The 25,714-nt window shown below is 41.0% G+C and overlaps 1 protein-coding gene across 1 annotated transcript in view; it reads right to left on the bottom strand.

Moving 5' to 3' along the window:
• LOC124612497 (unc-112-related protein-like) overlaps window positions 1–25,714 on the bottom strand; it is a 617,439-nt gene that overhangs the window by 36,803 nt on the left and 554,922 nt on the right. The window contains exons 2-4 of the mRNA XM_047140736.1: window positions 24,740–24,973; window positions 14,734–15,038; window positions 3,443–3,654 (exon numbers count right to left, since the gene is read on the bottom strand). Coding sequence (XP_046996692.1) covers window positions 3,443–3,654; window positions 14,734–15,038; window positions 24,740–24,973 — 751 coding nt within the window. The remainder of the gene's footprint in view (window positions 1–3,442; window positions 3,655–14,733; window positions 15,039–24,739; window positions 24,974–25,714) is intronic.

The following is a 25,714-nucleotide window of genomic DNA, read 5'->3' as shown; positions in this document are numbered from 1 at the left end:
TAATTTTTGGACACACTGTAAGACTGTCCATTTGGTTGCTACAGAAATCAGAATCAGCTTTTCGCAAATAAAAAACGAGGTGCATGTCTCTTGCTCATCCTCTCTTTTATTTGGTGGCGACTAATACAGCATCACACAGATGTATTCCATCCTGAATTTTTCATCAATTTATAAAGAGAATTTAGGTTTCTCTAAAGTAGCTTGTGGTTCTGCCAACCTTATCTTGAGCAGGGACTGAAATCTGCATACTGCTGCAATTTAGTGTTCGAGTGCTCGGTAGAAAAATTCCTCGTGTCAGAGTGGGAAGCCGTTAGCTAGCTGGAGGTGATAGTTAATGAAAAACACTCGATGAAGTCTATCTAGGACTGCCAAATATCAACATGGCAACTAGTGTAAAATTTCAGTACGTGTTTCTCTGTAGGAATATGAATTCTGCTAATAAGCAGAAAATGTGTAATAACTACAAGGGGAAAATACTAAGCTGAATGAATATATATGTAGTTTATATTTGGTGCTCAGAAAATGGAATTTATGAAACTTCAAGAAGGAAGTAGTGAACTGAACACACTACAAATCCTGCATGGTAGTTGACTGTTTTATAAATGTGGGCAAGAGTGAAGTACAACACCTGCAAACAGAAAGTGCAAGTCGAGGATCCATGTACATACATTTTGCACGTAACTTCTTTCTAGTCTTTCTACTACAGGTTATGGAAGTGTATTATGCAGTTCTCGTGAAATATGTGAAAAGAAAAAGGACATTGTGAATAATGCAGGCCAAAAAAATTTGTTGATACAGGTAAATAAGAAATGTGTTTTCTGGAGATTTGGCAATTTTACATTGTTTTGATGAAATATCAGCCTGCCAGGTCTAAAATGATGAAACAAACAGTGCAAGATAAGACACAAATATCTGTAACATCAAATCAACAAGAACAAATAAAACTGAAATATATGCAGGTAGACAAGGGCAAAACATAGCTACTGACTTTTTGAAGTAGAAGCAATATAAATTTTACTTGAAAAATAAACCTTGGTGCAAAATTCTGTACAACGACAGCAATAAGCCATGAAAAGATATCTCCAATAAGCAGCAAAGACTTTTCATCTTGCTGGCATTAATAAACAGTGTTGCAAGAAATTAAAAACAAGATCTAGTTTTCTCATGAAAGAAAACTGTTTTAGCTGACAGTACAAGTGTCATGACTTGGCTGAGGGGTTATGTGTAAACAAACAACTGGAAGGGACAAATAACATGTTCTGAAATATATGCAGCTAATTTGAAAATTTGTACGTACAAGTAATTTGTGGAAAATATTCCACACTGCACTTTATTCGCACCTCAATAGATTAGTGAGAAAGTTGTAATAATAAAAAAAAGTCAGATATAATAAGTAAGAAAATAGTGGTGAAATGTAATGCTGCAAAGGCAAAAATGACATGTTATTAATGGAATCTAGTGTGCAATTTCCTGCCCCTGAAGCAGAGCCACCCCAAAATTATTGCGGTGTTTTTTTTGTGCAAGGAAGCACCCACAATACAACTAGTTCAAAAGACGAATCTCAAGGGCAAAGTCAACTAGATACCTGGTACAAAACCTAATAAACTACTGAATATGGGGATATCTCACCACTCTGAAACAGCATCTGAAAGTAAGTAACGTCTGTTGTTAAAAGTGATGCTATTTTACACTATGTATGAAACAGCTCCCATAAAATTTCACCATCAGTAGAGCTAAATGCAGTAGAGGTGTACCAGAAGACGCTAAGCTAGCAAATAACTTCAATAACAAAATAGATGCCAGCAGCAAAAAACCTTGCAAGTGTGTGTATTTTGCATCAAAATATCAACAAATTGGAGCTTCTAAAACCACAATTATAAAACCGTGCTCATGTATTATGTCTCACCGATCACAATGTAATATTTATAACTGAAATGCCATAGACTGACAGTTACACATTGAGAGCAAGTTATTTTAGAAATTATAGGGAGAAAGGTTGAACCTAATGATATGTTTCATCAAATATAATATTTAAATCCCTTACATAACTTCCACTTTGAAGCCTGTGGAACTGAAATTTCCACAAATGATACACCTGTTGTAGTGATGACAGTATGAAGGGCTCCTGCAGGAAACATGTGTGTTTTTATTAAGCTGGTGGAATCACTTTTAACCCAAATATATTCCAAAGCAAAGTATTAAATTATTATAAGAATTTTAATATCATTTACATGTCTAGTGATCAGTGATAACCAATTCTGAGCTTCTGAGCTTATGCCACTTCTGATGATGAAGCTGGACGAATCTTTGAATAATAATGATGAACTGGGGTTCGACATCACTAAATGCTGATTGCTTGGCAATGGTATATTTGGTTGAGTTTGTTAGTGGAAGCAGTAATGGGAAGTTAACTCCCATAGTAAAGTGAAACGTAGTAATGATGGTTAGTGAAATAATGTATGAGGATTACTGGGAATGTATATATATGTTGTTCTCTGTTTTGCTGCTAACTATGAATAAATGCCAGATTTCATCAGTTATACTCGTATTGGTGATTTTTAATTTAAACCTTGTGATATCAATCATAAGTAACTACAGCAAAAAAATAATTAATTGTAAGTTGGGCCACATTATCAACAGCAGCAAAAGGGAGATGTTAGATGATATGACTAAGCTTGCTCTGTTATAGCAAGATGGAAGCAGCTGGGTAGTAGCGTCATATCGACGTGATGACAATACGAGATCAAAGCAAGACTTGCAAAGTAACCAAACTAACTTCGTCTTAATGCAGAAAGGGATAAATTTCTTTGGCATTAAAGTGTTCAGTAATCTACCAGTTGATATCAGAAACTTTGTATTACTATAAACAAGCATGTTTGTGGTAGTTTTATGACTGGGATGTCTCATTACATTTATGGTTAAATACTAATTATTATCTTTGTTGTACAGTATAACATACTTATTTTCAAGTAGAGTAATTCTGTTGTATGTGTAAATAGAGACACTTATGGTTGGTTGTAAAATATACTGTGTCTGTTTTTGTGGATCAAGGTATTACCCAGCATTTGCTTCAGGACAGTTTTTCACTGGAAGAATCTAAGGAGGTGTAATAAATAAATTACTAAAATTGCTTAAAGATATCATTAACTGTCTCTTGGGCATTATTCATCTCTCTGATAACTTATATCATGTTGGACTAATGGAAAGGTATGGATGACCAAAAGACTTGCATGATTTTCCATAATTATGGTTCATGTGCATAAGACTATTACAGAAATGATCAGCTTTGTCCAGTGTAAGAAGCTAGTATACTTACAATGTGAACTAAGGAGAGGTATACTGCTGATATTCTGAAAGTGGCTGTACAAAGCCATTTTATGCAACATACATGTGACACGATAAATTTATAGCAGTTGTGGCTGATGCAGCAACCCATACTCACGCGACATTCATGCGTGCACGCTCCACCAGACTGCGGGGTCGCAGCTGCCTGGCGCGCACCTCAGGGCTGGGGTGTGCCGGACTGTGAGCCAGCGAAGAGTCGAGGCTACCGTTGAGCATCTCCAGTGACACGCTCGTGTTTGCATTTGGGGAGTACGTCCCATTCAGGTCCGTGAAGCCCGGCGAAGGATTGTTGCGCTTCCATGTTCCCGTCTGTGAGAGAGTGAGAAATAGTACATTGTGAGACTTGCCAATACTCAAACATTTGTCATGAAGTACAGCAACGTTATTCATGAAAGTACAATCGAAAATAAAGATTTAATGGTACAGAGGATGCAGCTTATTATCCTCAGCACAGAGTCGTCGACAGAGATAGCTTCTGGTGTGTCCCAGAGGAATGTTAGAGGACGCTTGTTTTCATGCTTTATTATTATGACCTCAATGACAATACTAATAGTAACCTCAGACTTTTCACAGATGATACGATTATCTATACTTGAGTACCTTTTGTAGGAAAACTGCATAAATCATCAGCCAGGTCTTGATAAGATTTAAAAGATTTGCATCTTGCCTTAGATATTGAGATACCAGTATGTAAAATATTGCACTTCACAAAACATAAAAATCTACCCTCTCCTACATTTAACAATTTGTGGCAGTATGAAATGGAATCATCACATAGTCTCAGTCTGAGGCAAAGCAGGTTATTGTTCATTGACAGAATAGTGGCAAAATGCTATCAGCCTACAGAGGGGATTGTACAAAGCAGTTGTGTGACCTGTTCTAGAAAACTGGTGTGTGGGACTCATACCAAGTAGGACTAACAGGGGATATTGTATGTATATGAAGAAGGGTGACACAAATGGCTACAGAAATGCTGGAGATCCTGAAATGGCAGACAACTGTCAACTGTCCCATGAAAGGCTACTTACAAAATGGCATGAATCAGTATCAATTGAAGGATCTAGAAATATGCTGCAAACATCTGTGTGTCACTCCTGTAGGAGAGTAACTAGAATGAGCAAGGAGCCACTTAAGTAATCATTCTTCCCACGCCCTATATGGAACCACATTCATTGAAGTAGCACCACATTGCTGTTGTGGTCTTCAGTTTGACTACTGTGTGAGACTTTTCATCTCCAAATAACTAACTTACACTCTTTTGAATCTGCTTACTACATTCATCTCCTGGCTTCCCCTACAATTTTTACCCCCACACGTCCCTCCAATACTAAGTTGGCGATTCCTTGATTGTCTCAGAATGTGTCCTAACAATCGATCCCTTCTTTTGGTCAAGTTGTGCCACAAATTTCCTGTCTCTCAATTCCATAACTCCTCATTAGTTAGATGATTGACCCATCAAAACATCAACATTCTTCTGTTGCACCACATTTTGAAAGCTTCTATTGCCTCTTTGTCTAAACTGTTTATTGTCCATGTTTCACCTCCACACACAGTTAAACACCTTCTGAAAAGACTTCCTAACACTTAGATCTATATTCAGTATTAAGAAATTTCTCTTCTTCAGAAACACTTTCCTTGTCATCGCCAGTCTCCATATTATATCCTCCCTACTCCAGCCATCACCATATTTTGCTCCCCAAATAGCAAAACTCATCTACTATCTTAAGTGTCTCGTTTCCCTCATTATCACCTGATTTACTTTGACTACATTCCATTATTCTTGTTTTGGTTTTGTTGACATTCTTCTTATATCCTCCTTTCAAGGCACTGTCTGTTCTGTTCAGCTGCTCTTACAAGTCCCAAATATTTCTTTTGTTTCGTTTACTGTCTGCTCAATTTACAGACTGAATATCAGGGATAGGCTACAACCCTGTCTCATTCCTTTCTCAACCATTGTTTCTCTTTCATGCCCCTCAACTCCTATAACTGCCGTCTAGTTTCTGTACAAGTTGTAAATAGCCTATAGCTCACTGCAGTTGACCCCTGCTACCTTCACATTCCAAAGAGAGCATTCTAGTTAATATTATCAAAAGCTTTCTCTACGACTGCAAATGCTATAAATGTGGATTTGTCTCTGCTTGAGTACTGCCACGCGTGTTCTACATTTCCCCAGAATCCAAACTGATCATCCCCAATCTAGGCTTCTACCAGTTTTACCATTCTTCTGTAAGGAATGACTTATTAAATTGATAGTTTGGTAATTTTCATAACTGTCAACAACTGCTTTCTTTCGAATTGTAATTACTAAGTATTCTTGAAGTCTGAGGGTATTTCGCCTGTCTCATACATCTTGCACACCAGATGGAAGACTTGTCACGGCTGGCTCTCCCTAGGCTACCAGTAGTTCTGACAGAATATCGTCTACTCCTGGGGCCTTGTTTCAACTTCTGTCAAATTCTCCTCGCAGTATCCTATCTCCCATCTCATCTTTATCAACATCCATTTCCCTTTCTGTAATATAGCCTTCAAGTTAATCTCGCTTGTATAGATACTATGTGTATAATCCTTCCACCTTTCATCCTTCCCTTCTTTGATTAGGACTGGTTTTCCATCTGAGTACTTGATATTAATACAGCCGCTTCTCTTCTCTCCAAAGGCCTCTTTAACTTTCCTATATACGGTATTTATCTCTCCCCTAGTGAAGTATGCTTCTAAATCCTTACACTTGTCCTCTAGCCATTCCTGCTTAGCCATTTTGCACTTCCTGTCAATCTCAATTTTTAAACGTCCGTATTCCCTTCCGCCTGCTTCATTTGCTGCATTTTTAAATTTTCTCCTTTCATTAATTACATTCAGTATCTCTTGTGTTATCCAAGGATTTCTTCTAGGCCTTGTCTGTTCACCTATTTGATTCCCTGCTCCCTTCACTGTTTCATCTCTTAAAGCCACTCATTCGTTTTCTACTGTATTCCTTTCCCCTATTTCAGGCAATTGTTGCCTAGTGCTCCCTCTGAAATTCTCAACAACCTCTGGTTCTTTCAACTTTTCCAAATCCCACCTCCTTAATTTCCCACCTTTTTGCAATTTCGTCAGTTTTAATGTACAGATCATAAATAGTAAATTGCGGCCAGAATTCACATCTGCCGCTGCAAATGTCTTACAATTTAAAATTTGATTCCGAAATCTCTGTGTAACCATTATATAATCTATCTGAAACCTTTGTCTCCAGTTCTCTTCCACGCATACAACCTTCTCTTACGATTCTTAAATCAAGTGTTAGCGACGATTAAATTATGCTCTGTGCAAAATTCTACCAGTCTGCTTCCTCATTCGTTCCTTTCCTTGGTCCATATTCAATTACTATATTTCCTTCTCTTCCTTTTCCTATTATTGAACTCCTTTAACTATCTGAATAATATTCTTTGTCTCACCATAAATTTCTTCAACCTCTTCATCATTTGCGTAACTTGTTGGCATATAAACTTGTACTACTGTTGTAGACGTGGGTTTCGTGTCTATCTTGGCTACGATAATGCGGTCACTATGCTGTTCATGGTAGCTTACCCGCATCCCTGATTTGTTAGTCATTATTAAACCCACACCTGCATCGCCTCTATTTGACCTTGTATTAACTTGACCAGAAGTCCTGTTCCTCCTGAACCTCACTAACTTCAACTATATATCTAATTTCAACCTATCCATTTCTCTTTTAAAATTTTCTAACCAACCTGCCCGATTAAGCGATTTAACATTCCACGCTCCGATCCGTAGAACGCCAGTTTTGTCTCTCTTGATAACGACATTCTCCTGAGTTCTCCGGAATTTTTTACCAAGAGGACGCCATCATTTAACCATACAGTACAGTTGCATGCCCTAGGGAAAAATTACGGCTGTAGTTGCCCCTTGCTTTCAGCCGTTCGCAGTACCAGTACAGCAAAGCCGTTTTGGTTGATGATACAAGGCCAGATCGTCAATTGTACAGACCATTGCCCATGCAATTACTAAAAAGGCTGCTGCCCCTTTTCAGGAACCACACGTTTGTCTGGTCTCTCAGCAGATACCTCACCGTTAGTTAGTTATGGTTGCACCTACGGTATCGCTGAGGTACGCAAGCCACCCCACCGACGACAAGGTCCACGGTTCACAGCTTATTATCGTAACAAATATTATAATCATCGACAAGTAAATGACCAATCGCATCATGTTTTCCTGTAAATGTATGATTGACGTGATTTCCGAAATCCCTTACATCTGCAATCGGTCAGCTACAGACAACTGTTTCGCCCCTGGTCGCTTCGATCTGCGACACAGGTTTCGAGGACGAGGGACAGACTGGGAACGCCCAAGTCAAACTTCGATAAATAAAGGTGCAATAATTTTATTGAATAAAATAATGAGTTACAATATTCCAGAGATGAGACTAATGTACGATTAATCGTGGGATGTGCTTTCGACATTACAAGTAGCAGGATGATAGACACGGCACCTACTACATCGAATGAATGCAGTTTTACCGCATGCACAAGGAATCTTGAGATTTTCTAAGGAAAAATTAAGCTAGTTAAAATTTAGATAACTTTCTTTTTCTTGAGACAATCTGGATTCAAACCGTGCGTAAAACAACATTGTCTTATATGTCGGTGCCGAACATTTGCGATGTACGACTGACTTTATTACAATAACGTTTTCACGACAGGCAATTTCTCGTTCGCTGTCAATCAAATATGAACACGTTTGAAGGCGCTTGATAAAGTTTTTAACTTGGCTACAGAAATAAAAGCCGCATAATATTTGTTGTAATAACCGAAATTAGTAAATTGCGAAATAACATTATAAATTCATTATAATTTCATACAAATATATGTGCCTATACGTCATATTTCCTTTCAGATGCAATATGTACGAAATAATAAGCCTAGTCATGAAAAAATATGAATTAAAAAAGAAAAATAAGATGAGTATGACTTGATCCTGCGCTAACCCCATGACGGCCGCCAACTCGTGCTGAGGGTCGCTGAGCTCCGCTACATCATTGATGCGTAAAACTTCTCTTGCGATTTTCTCGAAATCGTCTTACTAGTACCAGTCACGACACTGGTATGAAAGTTGTTACCGTTTGACAGATGGAGCGACACTAGCGATCTAAGCGGTAGAAAGCAGATACATGTGTCGTAAGGATAATGTTCGTCTTTAATTATTTTCTATTTAATTAATGGGATAGGGGTTACATTTTTGCGTTAGTAAGTTATCAGGGGACATAAATTATCGTGAAACATATGTAAAAACAGCCAAACCACACTTATTCCATAAGCTACGACACATTTATGACAAAATACTTTCGAATGTGTCTATATTTGCAGCTTATATAAATACGTTTCATGCGTTAGAAGCAACCCCCCCCCCCCCCCTCTTATGGGTCCTCGTCCTCCATCGGCTCCTTTCCCCCCTCCCCCACTTCGTTTTTCCTCTCATCCCCTGCCCCTCCCCCTCCTCCCTCCCCCCCTTTTCTTTCCCATCATCTGTCCAGGTTCCCCCGTCTGCCCTCGGCTGTGGTATATCATATTTGTGTCACTTTTTAGTGTAGTGTTCAAGTGAATGTTCAGTGTTGTTCGTCTTTCCAAAGTGTTGCGAACAGATCATGCTGTCGCTGAGTGTGAATTTTATCTCTCTTGCGAACAGAAACGAGACTGTCGCCGTGTTTTTTAATTGTCTGTCTATTATTTTACCTGTTTGCTTCATATGTATTTTATTAGCATCATCAAGCCTTTGTTTTATGTTTTAAGTTCCACAATTTTCCGCCATTTTACCATGTAAGTCACCGATTTTATCGCCTGCTTTTATTATTTATTATCTTCATCTTTTTAAAACAAATTTCTCTAGGCTGAAGAGCGGCGTACTATGCTGCTGCCAGCCCGCCCCTCTTTAGGGAGGGGGGGGGGGGGAATCGAAACTCAATAAAGGAAAAAAAAAGAGAGAGAGAGAGAGAGAGAGAAGCAAATATTTCTGTTGTGATCGGTTGTCATTATCAAGCCAATGTACTGAGGATTCTTGCCGGTTGTGGCTCAGATTGAGCAACATTTGTAGAATTCGTGTCTCATGTGTTGGGAAACAGTTTTATCGCTTTTGGCGATTTATTATCACATATATGTGATTTTCTCTTAAGCTACAGTTGTGGTGGCTTATTTGATACGTTCAATAACATAAGTATTACATTCCATACGGGTTTCCTACGTTCCATATTCACTGATTTGGCTGAAAGTGTAGATAGATGCATGGCACCTTTCTGTAAAAGGTCAGGTCTTGTAGTGTTTACCAGCGATTTTTTGTTATTAAAGGAAAACGACGTTATTCAGCAAACGTCTGTACGTTACAAAAGAAATCTAAATAAAACTGTCGTAATGCACCGTTTCGTATCTTCCGCGATCTCTTAGACGACTAAATAATCACAAATGTGATTTAATTTTTTAGTTATTGTCGATTTTTATGGTACTATATACACATCTTATTTCACAACTCCGTTACAAATCAATATAAACGTTTGTATTCGCACTCATCCGACATCGTATTCAGAAGTGCCACTAGCTGACCACTTGGGGCGCCGCTATCGCTGAGAGTAACAAAAACGAAATGGAGTGTCGCAAGTGTTATGTCAGACTGTGGTAGTACGCCTTACTACTTGCACATTATGTTTTCCTAATGCACTACTAAAAGTGTCAGACGTAAATCGGTCATCCGAACGTCGTGGACCCCCTTGTAACCACAAACACGTTTGTCGATATGCAGGTGGTGAAAATGTTTATGGCGAGTTTATTTTATAATTTTCTATACTTTGAGAAATTTGTACACAGCACTCTTCAAACCTACAAGACAACAGACGCAAGTGTAAATGCCTCTTACATAGTAGAGAAGAAAAAAATACAAAGGAGCAACAGTTTGTCTGGAAGAGTGAGAGGACATTTACAGAGATATTCTAAGTTCAAAAGATTTTCAATACGTTCCACATAATTTTGTTCATATTTGTCCATTTAAATTTGTTATAATGCATCATAGCTATGTGGTTTCACCGTGATAACATTTCAGTGAAGCTGATACTGTAGACATCTGAAGTCTTCAAGGTAGTATTGTCTTCCGAAATGTACACTGAGACCATGTATCTCGAAGACCTGTTTTTGCGTCCATTGCAGTCTCTGAATACACAGAAGACACCTTTCCAAAATCACTGCCAAATGTTTCTTTAATGTGATTAAGTTCAAATGGCTCTGAGCACTATGGGACTTAACATCTGTGGTCATCAGTCCCCTAGAACTTAGAACTACTTAAACCTAACTAACCTAAGGACATCACACACATCCATGCCCGTGGCAGGATTCGAACCTGCGACCGTAGCAGTCGCGCGGTTCCGGACTGAGCGCCTAGAACCGCTAGACCACCGCGGCCGGCTGTGATTAAGTGCTCTCGGTGATGAATCTAAATAAAAAAGAATGTTTTTGGACATTAAATCCACAAAAACAGGAAGAACAAATGCTTTCTGTTTTTAGACTACCTCTCAAATTGCTTCCAAAGTGCATCTTTCAAGGTAGTCTTTTAATTGTGGCTCTCAGAGCCGGCCTCGGCTAGCGCGGGGCCCTCTGCAGAACTTCAGCGCGGGGCTGTTGCGCACAATATATCAAAAGACTATTATTACATCGGACCGACTGTTGCGAGAGGTAAATAATTCGAGGGAGAAGGAATCTTAATAGGAATGGTAATTAATAAACTGTTAGTAATAAAAAATAACGGGAATCCTTCGAATTTAATGAAATTCAAATTCGAATAATGTTCACATATCTTGTTCAGGACACACTCTTAAATGTATTTGTCGCCTCACTTCACTTCAAATTAAATGATTTGTGAGTGACGGACACAAACGGTATTCTGAGTTTCACACTCTACACAAAACATATTTTCGTTACTTTTCGACGAGCAGATTAATCAACAATATCATCAAAATTCAGTTTCAAAACCACGTCGTGTTCCACTGACAACACGACAAGAGACGACAGGTGTTCTAGCGAGACGCTGCTGCTGAAATAATTCTGGACCAGCTTTAAACAAGGAAAGCTCCTTTCAGCGGAGGCGACACTCACTGGCTTGGTTAGCAAAATTAAGGAGGCAATATAAATGTTGGAAAACGGGTTTACAGTTTCATTCACGTATTTCAGTATTAGCACTGGAGTTCTGATATCCTTGGGCACCATTTCTCTGGACACTGATTTTGGTCAAAATGCTCTGATGCAGCAATGTTTTTTGAACATTCACCATTTATGTTTATACTTACTCAAGATTTTTACATAGCATTTTCAGTTCTCGTCTTGTATGTGTCTCAAACTTTCTGGAGCAAACAAAAATCCGAATATTTTGGAATACTTAGCCAGTTGCCCAACACCTATCTTTAAAACTTTTTAATACTTTGTCAACGATACGGTAGAAAAAACCAGTTTTGTATCTCTCCTCTGGAAGTTGCTCCCAGCAAACCGTGTCGTTAGTTTCATAATCCAATCGCTTTGTCTTCTTGACAATTCTCTTTTCTTGAAATTTTCGGTCAATCTGTAAACTTTCAACAATCTCTTTAACAGTTGTTTGCTCATTAACAAAACCTTCTTCATGGAAATTCACAATAAACTTCACTTAACTATCGTGGGATTTAGTTGCTACTTTCACGTCCACGTTTTCTGCTCGATGTGGCTTACTTGCCGTGTTAGTGGCAAAGTGAACATCGTACTAAACGACAAAGCGAAGTTTTCTAATTCGTTCACTGCAAGTCTTCGTTTTAGATACATCAGTGACGTTGCTCACCTCAAGAAGGGCGTCTCTTACTTTTCTTGCCCGGTTCATTATAACTATGACACCCTCCACCCTACCGTTGAGTATTTGAAAGCTTCTTCACTGTTAAAGTTTGTACTCCGTTGAATAAGATTTCCCATCTCTAAGTGGATACAGCAAAAATAATGTATATTCCTTGAATTACACGAAAAAATGTGACCGCTTTTGCTGTAGATTTTGCTGCTTCTGATAAAACTAGATTAAGATTGTGGTTAGCGCATGGCATATAAAATGGCTCTGGATTACGCTTTAGAATTCAGGCTTGAACATCACATCGATAGCGTTTCATATTCTCACCATTATCATAACTCTGGCCTCTGCAGTCATGACCTGCATACAGACCTAATTGACCTAGTTTCGACAAAACGATTTCAGTCAAACTTTCTCTTGTTATTGAAATGATGTTCAAAAAGTCGAGAAAGTGTTTTTCTACAATCACTGCGTCTTCTGATAAGTTTACAAACTTGACAAAATGTGTTATCTGTTCATTGTGGCCTGTCTCAGGAGAACAATCAACTGTGACTGAAAAATATTTACTTTCTTTAACAAAATTAACAACGCTTTTTTTATTTTGTTGGCAAATAAATTTATGAGTTTATGTTTAATGTTTTTCCGACATAATGGTCATAAATTTCTTGAGTTTTTACATACCTTTAATATTTCTTCAAAACGGGGTCAAATTCTGCTATCATTTCAATTGAACCAAGAAAATTACCAACACTGTCTTGATAGAGCTTGTCACCGGTTCCTCATAAGGCCATGTTATGCTGAGCCACGTGCCTGATGACGAGTACAATTCGCTTTAGAACCTCAGGCCAAGGTCCCTTTTTCTACTAGTTCAACGTCAGTTCCATCAACACCGCGTTTTTTTTGTTTCAACCGTGTCTCACATTCTAGCCATTTCTTTTTTTTGTGCAATCTGTGTGGTTAAATGATTGTTTATGTTCTTGAAGCCGATTTCGTAATGAATCGAGTGACACAGTCCATCACCTTTCAGCTTATTTGAAGGAGATCCAAAAATTTTACAATAACAAAAAAACTTCGTTGGTAGATTTCGAATAGTCAAGCCATTTTCGATCCCTTTTTACGCCGTAGGGTAAAGTTCTTGAGTAAATATGAGGTGAAAATTTTCTTCTGATTTCATTAAAGGATCATCAAAATTTACCTTTTCAGAAGGGCCTTTCTGTACAATTTCATGTATCATGGAAGATGTTAAGGTGCCTAGGCCTGGATTTGTGAATATTTAACGATCGCTGTTTGTATACCTAACTGAATGCGGGATAGCGGGAAGTTCGCATTCCTTCATTTCCATTTTTACCAAAAGCACCACTTGATGAGAGACTACTGTTATCGCCACTTAAGCATACTTCAGTTTTACTCTCGTGATAATACTGGACGAAGAAATTTTTCGAAAGCGCCTCTTTGTGAGTTCAAAAATTGCTCACGGTGCAGCTTTTTCCTGCTCTTTTGCGCAGCTGAATCGTATATCCTAAACCTGCCCGCCTCACGAGACATTTCCCCGTCGGCACTTCAGACTACACGCACAGGATAAACACCACATCGTAATACAGAACGCACACACAACACGAATCGGTGTGACCTGCAAACGTAAATTTATACTCCCGAGAATGAACAAATTAATCTGTGAGAGACAGCCGCTGACCGTCGCCTCACAACGTGTTGCAAGGGTGCGGAATGGCGCTGAGTGTGTGTCAACGGCATTCTCTTAATTTACGGAGGCGCGAAATGTTAACAGTAGATATTATCTCTGTGATAGCCCTCCGTTCCCTCGATTACGATGCAGCGAGAGTTTTCTGTGACGTACACGAGTAGTCACGCAGTCGTGTCACAATGGGCATATACTTCAATTACATTGGATTCCTATTAAAAGTTGTTTCAGAAGCAACTTACTTCAATTTTTTCAATTTATCTGTAATACGAATATTTCAGGAGATAGTTTGAAATCATAGTGTGGGGCCTCTAGAAGCGTACGCTCTGAGCACTATGGGACTTAACATCTGTGGTCATCAGTCCCCTAGAACTTAGAACTACTTAAACCTAACTAACCTAAGGACATCACACACATTCATGCCTGAGGCAGGATTCGAACCTGCGACCGTAGCATTTACGCGGCTCCGGACTGAGCGCCTAGAAGCGTAGGGCCCCGTGCAGTTGAACAGCTCGGATATGTATAAGGCAGGCCCTGGTGACTCTACAGTCTACACCCTATCGTGGACCTTCGCCTCTTCAGTGATTTTCTGCCAGATATCCCGATTCCACATTAGTGCTTCCCAATTCCCGTGTACCTTACTTCGTAGGTTTTCTTTGACATCATCTCTCCGTCTGGTCTTCGTACAGCCGTTCAGTCGGAGTCTTCTACTGCACCTCTGTATGACCCGTCAATGCCACGTGCTCGATTTACTCATTTTATGATAGGTGGCTCTACGTATGCGAGTAAAGCTCATTCTTATTCCGTGTTTTCAACTTATCCTTAAGAATATCGACATGTGCAGGCGGGCGACTGACCGGTGTGACGGGGGAGCCGATGGGCGAGCCGTGCGCGTTGTGGGCGGCGCGGTGCGGCGTGACGGGCGCGCACAGGAAGGGCTGGCCGCCGCCCCCGCCGCGCTCCAGGCTGCCCGTCGAGCCCGAGGGGCTGGGCCCCCCGCCCTGCGCCGCCACGAACGTGTTCGTGTCGGCCGGCACTCCGTTGGAGGCCCGCGTGTCGCCCTGCGAGCGCTTCTTGGCGCACGGCATGTCCTTCAGGTTGTACTTGAGGTGGTTCGCTTCCAGCGGCTTGCACAACGACAGCTCCTCCGGGTGCCGGATGCCTGAAAACAAAAAAGTCCGCGTATTACTGAGCTCATCCGGTTTGACGTTACACTCTCTTTGTTGTCAGTACAGCATTCTTTCTCAGCTTACTTAAAAAGTTATTGTAATTGTGAAATACCGTGTATGCAGTATTACAACGACCTTCTTTCTTGCAGGACGTAAATCGAGCAGGTATACATTTGGCAAAGTTTCCTGGAGCACACGGTGAAAGCAAACGAACACAAACAGATCTACGCTACCGACAAAAATAAATCTGAGGAAGATCTTAAGAAGGTTACGTACGGCTGTAAACCGAAGAAACAAAAATATCCCAATGATGACCCTGCTGACTGACGAACTTAGGTAAAAAGGACACCTTAATAGTGACGTGCAGAGCCATTTGACATTTAATTTCAGTGGTTTTCCATTGCATTTCATTATCAGTCAGTTGAAGAACTTTTGTGTGTGACAAATAAGCCACAACATACTCTGATGTCACCAAACAGTTTGCTGCGACATTACATTTTCATTCGCCTAAAGCCTACAGGATTATTTTGTTTGCCCCGTCCAAACTGCATCACATCTTGTATCTGTTCTGTCAGCTGTGAGCCTGTGTTCGTAAGTGAAGTGTTCAGTTACTTCAAAGGAAATGTAGAGGAACAACCCTGCTTAAAAGAATATGCATTAATTTTTGACAGTAACATGATTCGAAAGCAAAGGACAGTACTACAAAAGGGAATTGTAGTTATGTCAATTTTGCCAGCATTAGGCTAGTAGCTTCCAATGATCTAGTAAGAGAGGTATTAGTCTTCGAAGTTGTATCACACAGAAAAAGTTTAACTGTCCAGTTCCATTTTTTAAATAGCATTCAAGCTCACCTTTTCGCCGAATTACTCCGAACATGCCTCCTGTTGGTGCTGTCATACGATTACTTGTCATGGCCCACTTCTGAACCTGCAATCTTTGAGAAACTTGGGCTGCAACTATGAACCTGAGAATATTATTTCATATTTTAAACACCCGTCAGCTGAATGCAATGTTTATGCCATTTTGGATCCTTTCCACGTCCTTAAGTTGGCACGAAAAACTTTGGTTGATAAACAGATTTTACAAACTGTAGATGGTGATGTACAACGGGGTTACATAATTAATTTAAATGAATACCAGGAGGGTGAAGGCTTGAAATTTACCAACTCAGTCACCAAGCATCACATCAGATTCCACAGTAAGAAGACGAAAGTCTCTCTCGATGCTCAGACTGTCAGTTCAAGCGTGGCACATGCTACTGAATTCTTCAACTTACATCAGCGTAGAGATAAGGATCGGCTACAAACGCTGCGTTCATTAGAATAGTAGACAAGCTTTTTGATATATGAAACTGTAGCCATATTTATGGTTAAGGCTACAAACAATCATTGAATTTATTTAACATTAGTTTCTGTCAAAATTATTTTGAAGAGGTAGCATATTTTTTTTGAAAACCATCTCCACTGAAGGTGTCCCCATTTTAAGGCACCCTAGAAAAACATCTGCTCTCGATTTCTTGCTGCCAATTAAAGGTGTAGAAACGTTAGCTACAGAATTTCTTTTCCGAGAGACAGTCCCATTTCAATATTTTACACCGTATACAGTGTCTCACGATTAACTAGAATGATCATTTTCATGTAGTAGTGCTGAAGGAGGGTGGAATAATAATCCAAACACCGTTCAGTTCCAGTCAACTCTCTAAGGTCTACTGTAAGAAAAAGAGCATAATATCTGGATGCAAGACAAATGTTCCTGGTTTTGAATCAAACTGTGTTCTCTCCCTAATATTTTGTATTACATAGCAGGATTTGTCGTTAAAAATTTGAAAAATTTAAAATGTTGTGAGTTTGCCAGCTTTTTGAGAATATCCAAGAAAGTGACCCCACATATTGCAAAAATCCTTTGCGTGATCCAATTGCATTTACTAAGCAGGTTCAAGGTGTAGACTTAAGTTTGTTTCTGAAACTGTTCACAAAATTATAGTTTGTTGTGAGAGAAAATTTCGTAGTGTCGCAAACGTGGCAGATTTGAGCAGGGTTTACGCTCAGTTCGTGAATTCAGTCTGTCGACTTGGAAGATATGCACAAAACAAAACTCATTATGGGTTGCATCAATATATTATAGATATATATAGATTAAGAGCTAATGCAAAAACTGTAACTAGCAAAGTATAGCGAAAAAACTGTTCTGTGCGACAGAAGCTGACAAAAATCATTTTGTTTTCAAATGTTGAATAGAAATAATAAATAAAGATGAATTGAATATTGTTTACTATTAAAATTTGTTCATCCCTTTCCACAAAAACAACTAGAGCGGATGATTAGAATTTTCAGAATATTAAATTCTTTGTAAGCACATAACGCATTTTATTTCGAATGAAGGCCTTCTAACTTGTCATTTGGCGGACGATAAAGATTGAAGAAAAGTTTGCTAGTCTGTTTGGTAATCAGAAAGCTGTATACTGACAACTGGATAGAGAGAGAGACAGATATGCGCTCATCAATATTCGACTTACTCAAACGTCACGACTTCGTAATACATCGGTTATTATCTTTGGGCTCTCTGACTGAGACCGATATCGAGAGTAACAGCTGAGCAACAATATACAGTGAGTATGAGTTACTCAGGGAGTGTGTGTGTGTGTGTGGGGGGGGGGGGGGGGGGGGAGGGGGGGGAGTAATATGACGAGACGCCCATTGTTGATTTGATATGCAAAAACATGCCGAGACAGTAAATCTTGGAACTTAACGACTGGCGTTTGGGATTACAGTCGCAGTGCGTAGTGAAAGTTGAAGTGATATTTAGAAAGATCGTACGGTTTGAGTGTTACTAATGGCCAAGGCTTCATAATAAAACTACGTATTGTATTTGTATTAGTACTGAATAGTTAACCGTCGCGGTGAACATACACTCCTGGAAATTGAAATAAGAACACCGTGAATTCATTGTCCCAGGAAGGGGAAACTTTATTGACACATTCCTGGGGTCAGATACAACACATGATCACACTGACAGAACCACAGGCACATATACACAGGCAACAGACCATGTACAATGTCGGCACTAGTACAGTGTATATCCACCTTTCGCAGCAATGCAGGCTGCTATTCTCCCATGGAGACGATCGTAGAGATGCTGGATGTAGTCCTGTGGAACGACTTGCCATGCCATTTCCACCTGGCGCCTCAGTTGGACCAGCGTTCGTGCTGGACGTGCAGACCGCGTGAGACGACGCTTCATCCAGTCCCAAACATGCTCAATGGGGGACAGATCCGGAGATCTTGCTGGCCAGGGTAGTTGACTTACACCTTCTAGAGCACGTTGGGTGGCACGGGATACATGCGGACGTGCATTGTCCTGTTGGAACAGCAAGTTCCCTTGCCGGTCTAGGAATGGTAGAACGATGGGTTCAATGACGGTTTGGATGTACCGTGCACTATTCAGTGTCCCCTCGACGATCACCAGTGGTGTACGGCCAGTGTAGGAGATCGCTCCCCACACCATGATGCCGGGTGTTGGCCCTGTGTGCCTCGGTCGTATGCAGTCCTGATTGTGGCGCTCACCTGCACGGCGCCAAACACGCATACGACCATCATTGGCACCAAGGCAGAAGCGACTCTCATCGCTGAAGACGACACGTCTCCATTCGTCCCTCCATTCACGCCTGTCGCGACACCACTGGAGGCGGGCTGCACGATGTTGGGACGTGAGCGGAAGACGGCCTAACGGTGTGCGGGACCGTAGCCCAGCTTCATGGAGACGGTTGCGAATGGTCCTCGCCGATACCCCAGGAGCAACAGTGTCCCTAATTTGCTGGGAAGTGGCGGTGCGGTCCCCTACGGCACTGCGTAGGATCCTACGGTCTTGGCGTGCATCCGTGCGTCGCTGCGGTCCGGTTCCAGGTCGACGGGCACGTGCACCTTCCGCCGACCACTGGCGACAACATCGATGTACTGTGGAGACCTCACGCCCCACGTGTTGAGCAATTCGGCGGTACGTCCACCCGGCCTCCCGCATGCCCACTATACGCCCTCGCTCAAAGTCCGTCAACTGCACATATGGTTCACGTCCACGCTGTCGCGGCATGCTACCAGTGTTAAAGACTGCGATGGAGCTCCGTATGCCACGGCAAACTGGCTGACACTGACGGCGGCGGTGCACAAATGCTGCGCAGCTAGCGCCATTCGACGGCCAACACCGCGGTTCCTGGTGTGTCCGCTGTGCCGTGCGTGTGATCATTGCTTGTACAGCCCTCTCGCAGTGTCCAGAGCAAGTATGGTGGGTCTGACACACCGGTGTCAATGTGTTCTTTTTTCCATTTCCAGGAGTGTAATTACAATTGTAGACCGTATGCAAGAGTTGTTTTACTGACTGTGAATTTGCGATTGCGGTAGTCATAATCAAACGTGACGAACAGTTATATCGCGGTCGGAAATTATCATAAAGTACTGAAACTAGAACGAGATGTGTAAAACAAGTAATGAGCGCGTAAATGCTAAAACTGTGGATTGTCACCAACAATTCACTTCTCTTCAGCCAGTGGCCTGTTAAACGCCACTGCAGAAGAGTTTGCAACATAGTCGAATACAGGCTTAACCAGCTTACTTCGCCGTGGAGATACGACAAACGGAGTTGCTGTGATAGCTTCATCTGCGACATCGCAGGCGGTCGCCGTCATCTCAACACGTCGCCACTCCTCTCTAATGACGAACAGAAGAGCTGCACTGCTGTGCGCTATGCGCTCTCCCCAGAAAACTAAAAGAATTTCGCAGTTCATACTGTACATCGTACGTTTCATTGTAAAACTATTTTCTTTATTTTCTTTTCGTAACTTTTGCTACTAAATTACTTGAAGTGAAGTATTAACTTTCTTTGTAGCTTTGTTCAACCACCGTTAGTGGTAAGTATTTTTCTTTTACTTAAACTGTCTTTCTTTTAAATTAATGCTGCTGCAGTTACATGTATTTTGTATGCCTTTTGAGGTGACGTCTTATAAACGCATGTGCTGTATTATTTTCAAAGTGAGTTTTCGTACTTTAATGTTTGGTACGGTCGCGGCGTCCGCCATTAGAATGTGAGTACCGACCAATAGAATTAAAGCTGTATGTTCGCTGTTGGTCTAAGCTTCGCAGCGACGGCAAACTGAAAGTGACAGCTGTCAAACCAAGCAGACTATGCTTACATCGCATTTAGAGTCATTTTACCACACTTCCACTGGGACGAAATACTCAGACATCATCTCAGTTAGGTTATTCCTAACAAAACCTCGTATAAGTAGACGGTCCATAATCTCGCGAAATATATCCCTGAGGAAAGTTTTCTCCATAAGGGATTGTTAGGAGCTATAGCATACGCTGACGGCTTTTTACTTCTATTGCACTCCAAATGCTGAAATTTGACAGAAGATAATCGCAGTAAAATCCTTGAAATGTTCAAGGAGTGGTGCTCGCACGTGCGCCTTTAATAATCACCGAAAAAAATGAACATATATGTTACTCAAACGAAGAATTATTAGGGACCCATTGAGTAGAATAAATCAGCCAATGATTCAAAGTCTAATAGTCCACAAATACTCAATACACTGGGGACTCTAGGGCCCCTATTCTGCATCTTTCCGCCATTTTGCCGATCGGTTCGGTACGTGAACTCACCGAACGCTCTTGTTTTCGAAATAGAGCCCCAACATTATTCAGTAAGCATTTCGAAAGCAGAATATTGACTGTGTTCTGGAAACTGTCGTAAATGTCACATTATGTCGTTTTATTCTCATTCACATGGACGTCTTGTTTTGGATTTTACGTTTCGGAATATGAGTTAGGAATGGAGTGTAGTACCACATTATACAAATACTTCTTTAGAAAAACCCTAAAAATTCGTCATTTTTTCTGTTTTCCGTCATTCCTCAGTTGCTTCAAAATTCATGGAGGTAGGTTCTGTCTATGCAACTAATTGAAGGCAGTTTGTTTATTGCCATATGCGTTTCGCTTCCTTTATTCGTGATGATGCTTCACAAATAAAAGAAGCGAAACGCTTATGGGAATAATCTGCCTTCATTTAGTTGCATAGACGGAACACGCCTCCACGAACTCTCGAAATTGTCTAAGAGAGTGTAAAAGTATAAGAAGATGTATAGAATGTGGTTGTAGCTCGCTTCTAGAGATCCAAATGATGGAGTAGCCTGCTTCCCTACGTGATGCATCAACGATTTGGCTCATAAAAAACAAAATTTAAAAAATCGCCTTTTCGAGAGTGTGTGGCGAGTGCAGCTCTAGAAGTTCTTTGTAGTTTATAGCTTGCATTTCATGAATCAAAGTGTTTCATATATGGTGGTATAGTCTGAAAATATTGTGGCTGGAACCTTTCATGCAGAGATGTTGTTAAGGATTCGATCGCAGATAAATAATTGTGAAAAGCTAGAGTATAAAGACGATTGCTGCTAGTTTCATTCGCAGTAATTTACGTTGTGCTCTTAGATTCCTGTCTGACCACACCCTCGGAAATCGCTTCGTATTCCGAAAAAAAGTGAATTGTTGGTGACAGGAAGTAGTATAAATGTCACTGTCAGTTGTTTCACGCACAGTAATTTCATCTTTCATTTCTTAAACGTATGGAAGTCACGAAATCGGAGATGCTCCTTACTAAGAAAGTTCGCTCTTACATGTAAATTACAACGAATATTTCAGAAAAATCCTTAACTTTGACGGTTAACGAAGTATCAGAATGTGTTGCAAACACAATGAGGAAAAAAAATAAGAGGAAAAAAATATTTTGGCATCCAGCAGTTTACGAACCTACGCCCTTTGCCACAGCATTTTTTTTTTCATCCCACAAAAACAGCAACAAAAATGGCTAGCTTACAATTAAGTGACATAAATAAGATGACAGATAACTGCAGTCAAGTTTGTCGCCTTACTAACTACGCTACTACAAATCGTTACGTAATTCCATTCGAAAAAGACGCAGGCTGACTTTGTTGCCGAATGATGCGGGCGTAAGTCGTAAATGCATGATATTTTGGAAGGTTTCCTCTATCAGACTTCACAAAATTCCCTTGCATCGTTACTTAAAAGTTTTAAACGCGTTTCGATGATTAATAAGTAAACCATTGGCGGGAAAGAGTACGCGAAGTCACTAGTAATTTAAGCTAACATTCATGTAAGCAGAGTCGATGTCTTGATATTTAATGATCGTTTAAGTCTTAATTGCATAAAAATACCGGGTATTTTGAGAGCATATTGACCAAAAACTTTTTTTTTGGATTTTATAATCATTCACAGTAACAACCTAACCTAACCGTATTTCTAACAAAGGAAAATAGCTCATTATGAACTCACTTTCCAACCGGATGCGTCGTGCGGTGATTCTTTAGTAACACAATAACTAGATCCAAACTAAAACCGCTCAATACGCTTAAAATAACAAATTATAGATGTAAATAGACCACAGCTAAGCGAACGACAGGGCCATACCGAAATCCAAAACCTCTCGGTACAACCGTCGAAAAATCGGCGGGAGGACTGTACTGTAACAGGTCTCAGAAGCTTACTGAATAGGAAATTCGGATAAAGAACCGAAAATGACGTTACTACCGAGACTAACTTACTGCACCGATCGGTATGAACGATATAGAATACGGCCCCCGACACAGATACTCGTAGAATAGACAGCAAGTAAAGTTAATGTTACAATTAATAGAATTATTGATATGGGACAAAGAAGGTTTCGTTTGCCCGTGAGCGTAATTGAATTGTAGCACGAGTCCATATTGACTATATTTGTGGGTACAAAGCGAGTGATTGGTCGGACACATTGGTGAAACATGCTGATGCGGTGGGAAAGGCACAACGAGGAATTCTGCTAGGCTGGTGCAGAGCGTTAAGCAGCACATCTAAGGACATCCTGGTTTTATTAATGGGCTATAAATGAGCTATAAATAAAATATAGGGCTGCGATATATTGAATGAAGAAAAAAGGATATGAAAAAATACACGAAATTCTTGGCTAGTGAGAAATAAGTCAGTCAGTGATAAAGAATTTAATATTTCCAGAATGGCAGCAGAGATGGAATTACTCAGACATGGTAAGTAGATCGTTTCAATGTGTTTCTGATGCAAACGAAAGGCTCCACCTAGCAGTTTTGGAGCCAAGTAGGCGAGTAGGACAATGTACTGCGTATCTGAATAAAACTGGTTCGAGGGCAATTACCAGCTATGAATGTGGCGAAATCCGCGCCCTAGATCATCTCCTATGGGAGCGTGCCTAGTTGAAGATGTAGGAAGGACTTCCGGACAGGCTTTAAGAGTGGAAATTGTGTACAACATTTTTAAAGTAAAAGAGGGCTTTTGTATTCTAAATCTTCAGAGAGATGCTGTCGCTCAAAAAAGCGGAAGTACAGTCGATAACCAGCACAGCAGAGACGAGAAAGGCCAGTAGAGGGGTGTGGAGTAGACGACAAAGTGCGAGAGCTCTACCGTCGATTGGTCCAGCAACGGAAGAGAAGAGCGAGGAGCCCACTAGCGCACTTCAGATGACGAACAGGGATCGGCGAAATTCAAGCGACCCACTCTGATCCGTCGCCATGCTATCTGAAGGCCGCAAGATATTGCTGGACAAGACACCGTCGCAGACCTGGTGCGCTCCGTACAGAGAAACTAGATAAATTCCATCAGCAATAAAATGTGTTTGAGAGTCTGTGTTCGTAACAATATCGTAAATGATCGTAGTAGAGGTACTAGTACTGACATTTGTAAGAGAAGTTTTAGTAGTAATAGGAGTAGTGGTAGTTGCTATAGAAAAATCGAACTGGTGGTAGTGGTAACAGGGTCTTTTTATATTTGTAATAGATGCGTTGTTATTACTTTTGTAGTAGTATATGGAGTTGTAATAACGCTAAACGCAATGGGTGACATATTTAGTTTAAAAAACTGAATAAGGAAAACGTAGGGCTGTTTTCCCGCCACAGTCAAGGAAGGCCCGTGTCAGAAATGAAAAAGGTGGCAAGGATAAATTGGTGTAGTGTAGCGTATAGGTAGGCATCTAGAAGGTAGAGCGTACTAGCAGAGGGCCGGTTTATGCCACAAGCAGCGACACAAGGCGCCGCTTGGAGCGCCACAGGCGTCACAGCTTTAAGATTTGTATACAACAGAACGCGTCACCATTAGTAGTGGCCGGGGCGCCCAAGTGGAAGCCTTGTGCAAAGTGCGCTTCACAACTAGCAGCGCAAACTGACATGGATAAAAGTTTACGAGGGACAATGGGTACGCCAAATGATATGTCGCTTTCGTGGAGAAATTTTCTAGAACCGGCTCTGGCAGAAACAAGGAGATACAAGGAAAAAATAGAACGATACATTCTGTGTGCTCAGCTCAGTAATCAAAACAGAAAAAATGATAATATTTTACGTAAATGAAATTTTATATCGAAACTGCGCATTCTTGTCACCGAGAATGTGGACTAACAAGGTTAAATAAATAACAAATAGGATAAAAAGCTACGTAGTTCTGGTGCATCACAGCGGGCAGTAACGAAAAGCGTGGCAAACAAAAGCTGTCGTAAATACTTCGTGTAGGCGGTATCTGTTAGCTTTTAGGATTGTTAAGAATTGCGTTATACAAAAGACAGCCGGACTAGTTATTTTATTAGCGGCTGTCGGTTTGAGACGGATACAGATACAGCTGTGCACAGTACTACGCACCGAGCTCCTTGCAGAGGTTGACGACGGCGTTGAAGGTCTTGATGGAGAAGTCGACGCGGCAGTCGAGGTAGCGCAGGTCGGGCAGCTGGACGCGCAGCGTCTTGTGCATCGGCGTGAAGTCGAGCAGCGCGTCCGCCTGCACGCCGTACTGGTCGAGCGTGGAGCGCGTGCGCGACAGCCACACGTTGCGCGCCGGCCACCACAGCGCGTGGTCCGACCAGTCGTTGGCGATGCCTGCAACACCGGCCAACACCGTGGTGGTCACAAAAACACACACAAAAACACTGATAACGGCGTCAGTTCGACGACGAAGAGAGGCGAAAGGTTTGTTCGGCAGTGCTACATCCAATTCAGGGCACTATCTAACGATTACATCTCATACAGCCACCAAACTGCGTGGAATGTAATGTACTGCGAATTCATAGAAAGAAGGTTCCTTTATTGTATGATTATATGATAGCGGAACAAACACTGGTAGCAGTTACTTGTGTAAAATATCTGGAAGTATGCGTGAGGAACGATTTGAAGTGCAATGATCATATAAAATTAATTGTTGGTAAGGCGGGTGCCAGGTTGAGATTCATTGGGAGAGTCCTTAGCAAAATGTAGTCCATCAACAAACGAGGTGCCTTACAAAACACTCGTTCGACCTATACTTGAGTATTGCTCATCAGTGTGGGATCCGTACCAGATCGGGTTGACGGAGGAGATAGATAAGATCCAAAGAAGAGCGGCTAGTTTCGTCACAGGGATGTTTGGTAAGCGTGATAGCGTTACGGAGATGTATAACAAACTCAAGTGGCAGACTCTGCAAGAGAGGCGCTCTGCAACGCGGTGTAGCTTGGGTTTCGAGAGGGTGCGTTTCTGGATGAGGTATCGAATATATTGTTTCCCCCTACTTATACCTCCCGAGGAGATCACGAATGTAAAATTAGAGAGATTCGAGCGCGCACGGAGGCTTTCCGGCAATCGTTC

Source organism: Schistocerca americana, chromosome 4 (genome assembly GCF_021461395.2).
Source record: "Schistocerca americana isolate TAMUIC-IGC-003095 chromosome 4, iqSchAmer2.1, whole genome shotgun sequence".
NCBI classification, from domain to species: Eukaryota; Metazoa; Arthropoda; class Insecta; order Orthoptera; family Acrididae; genus Schistocerca; species Schistocerca americana.
Note: the sequence above shows the minus strand (reverse complement) of the source record. Positions and strands in the feature narration are given on the sequence as shown.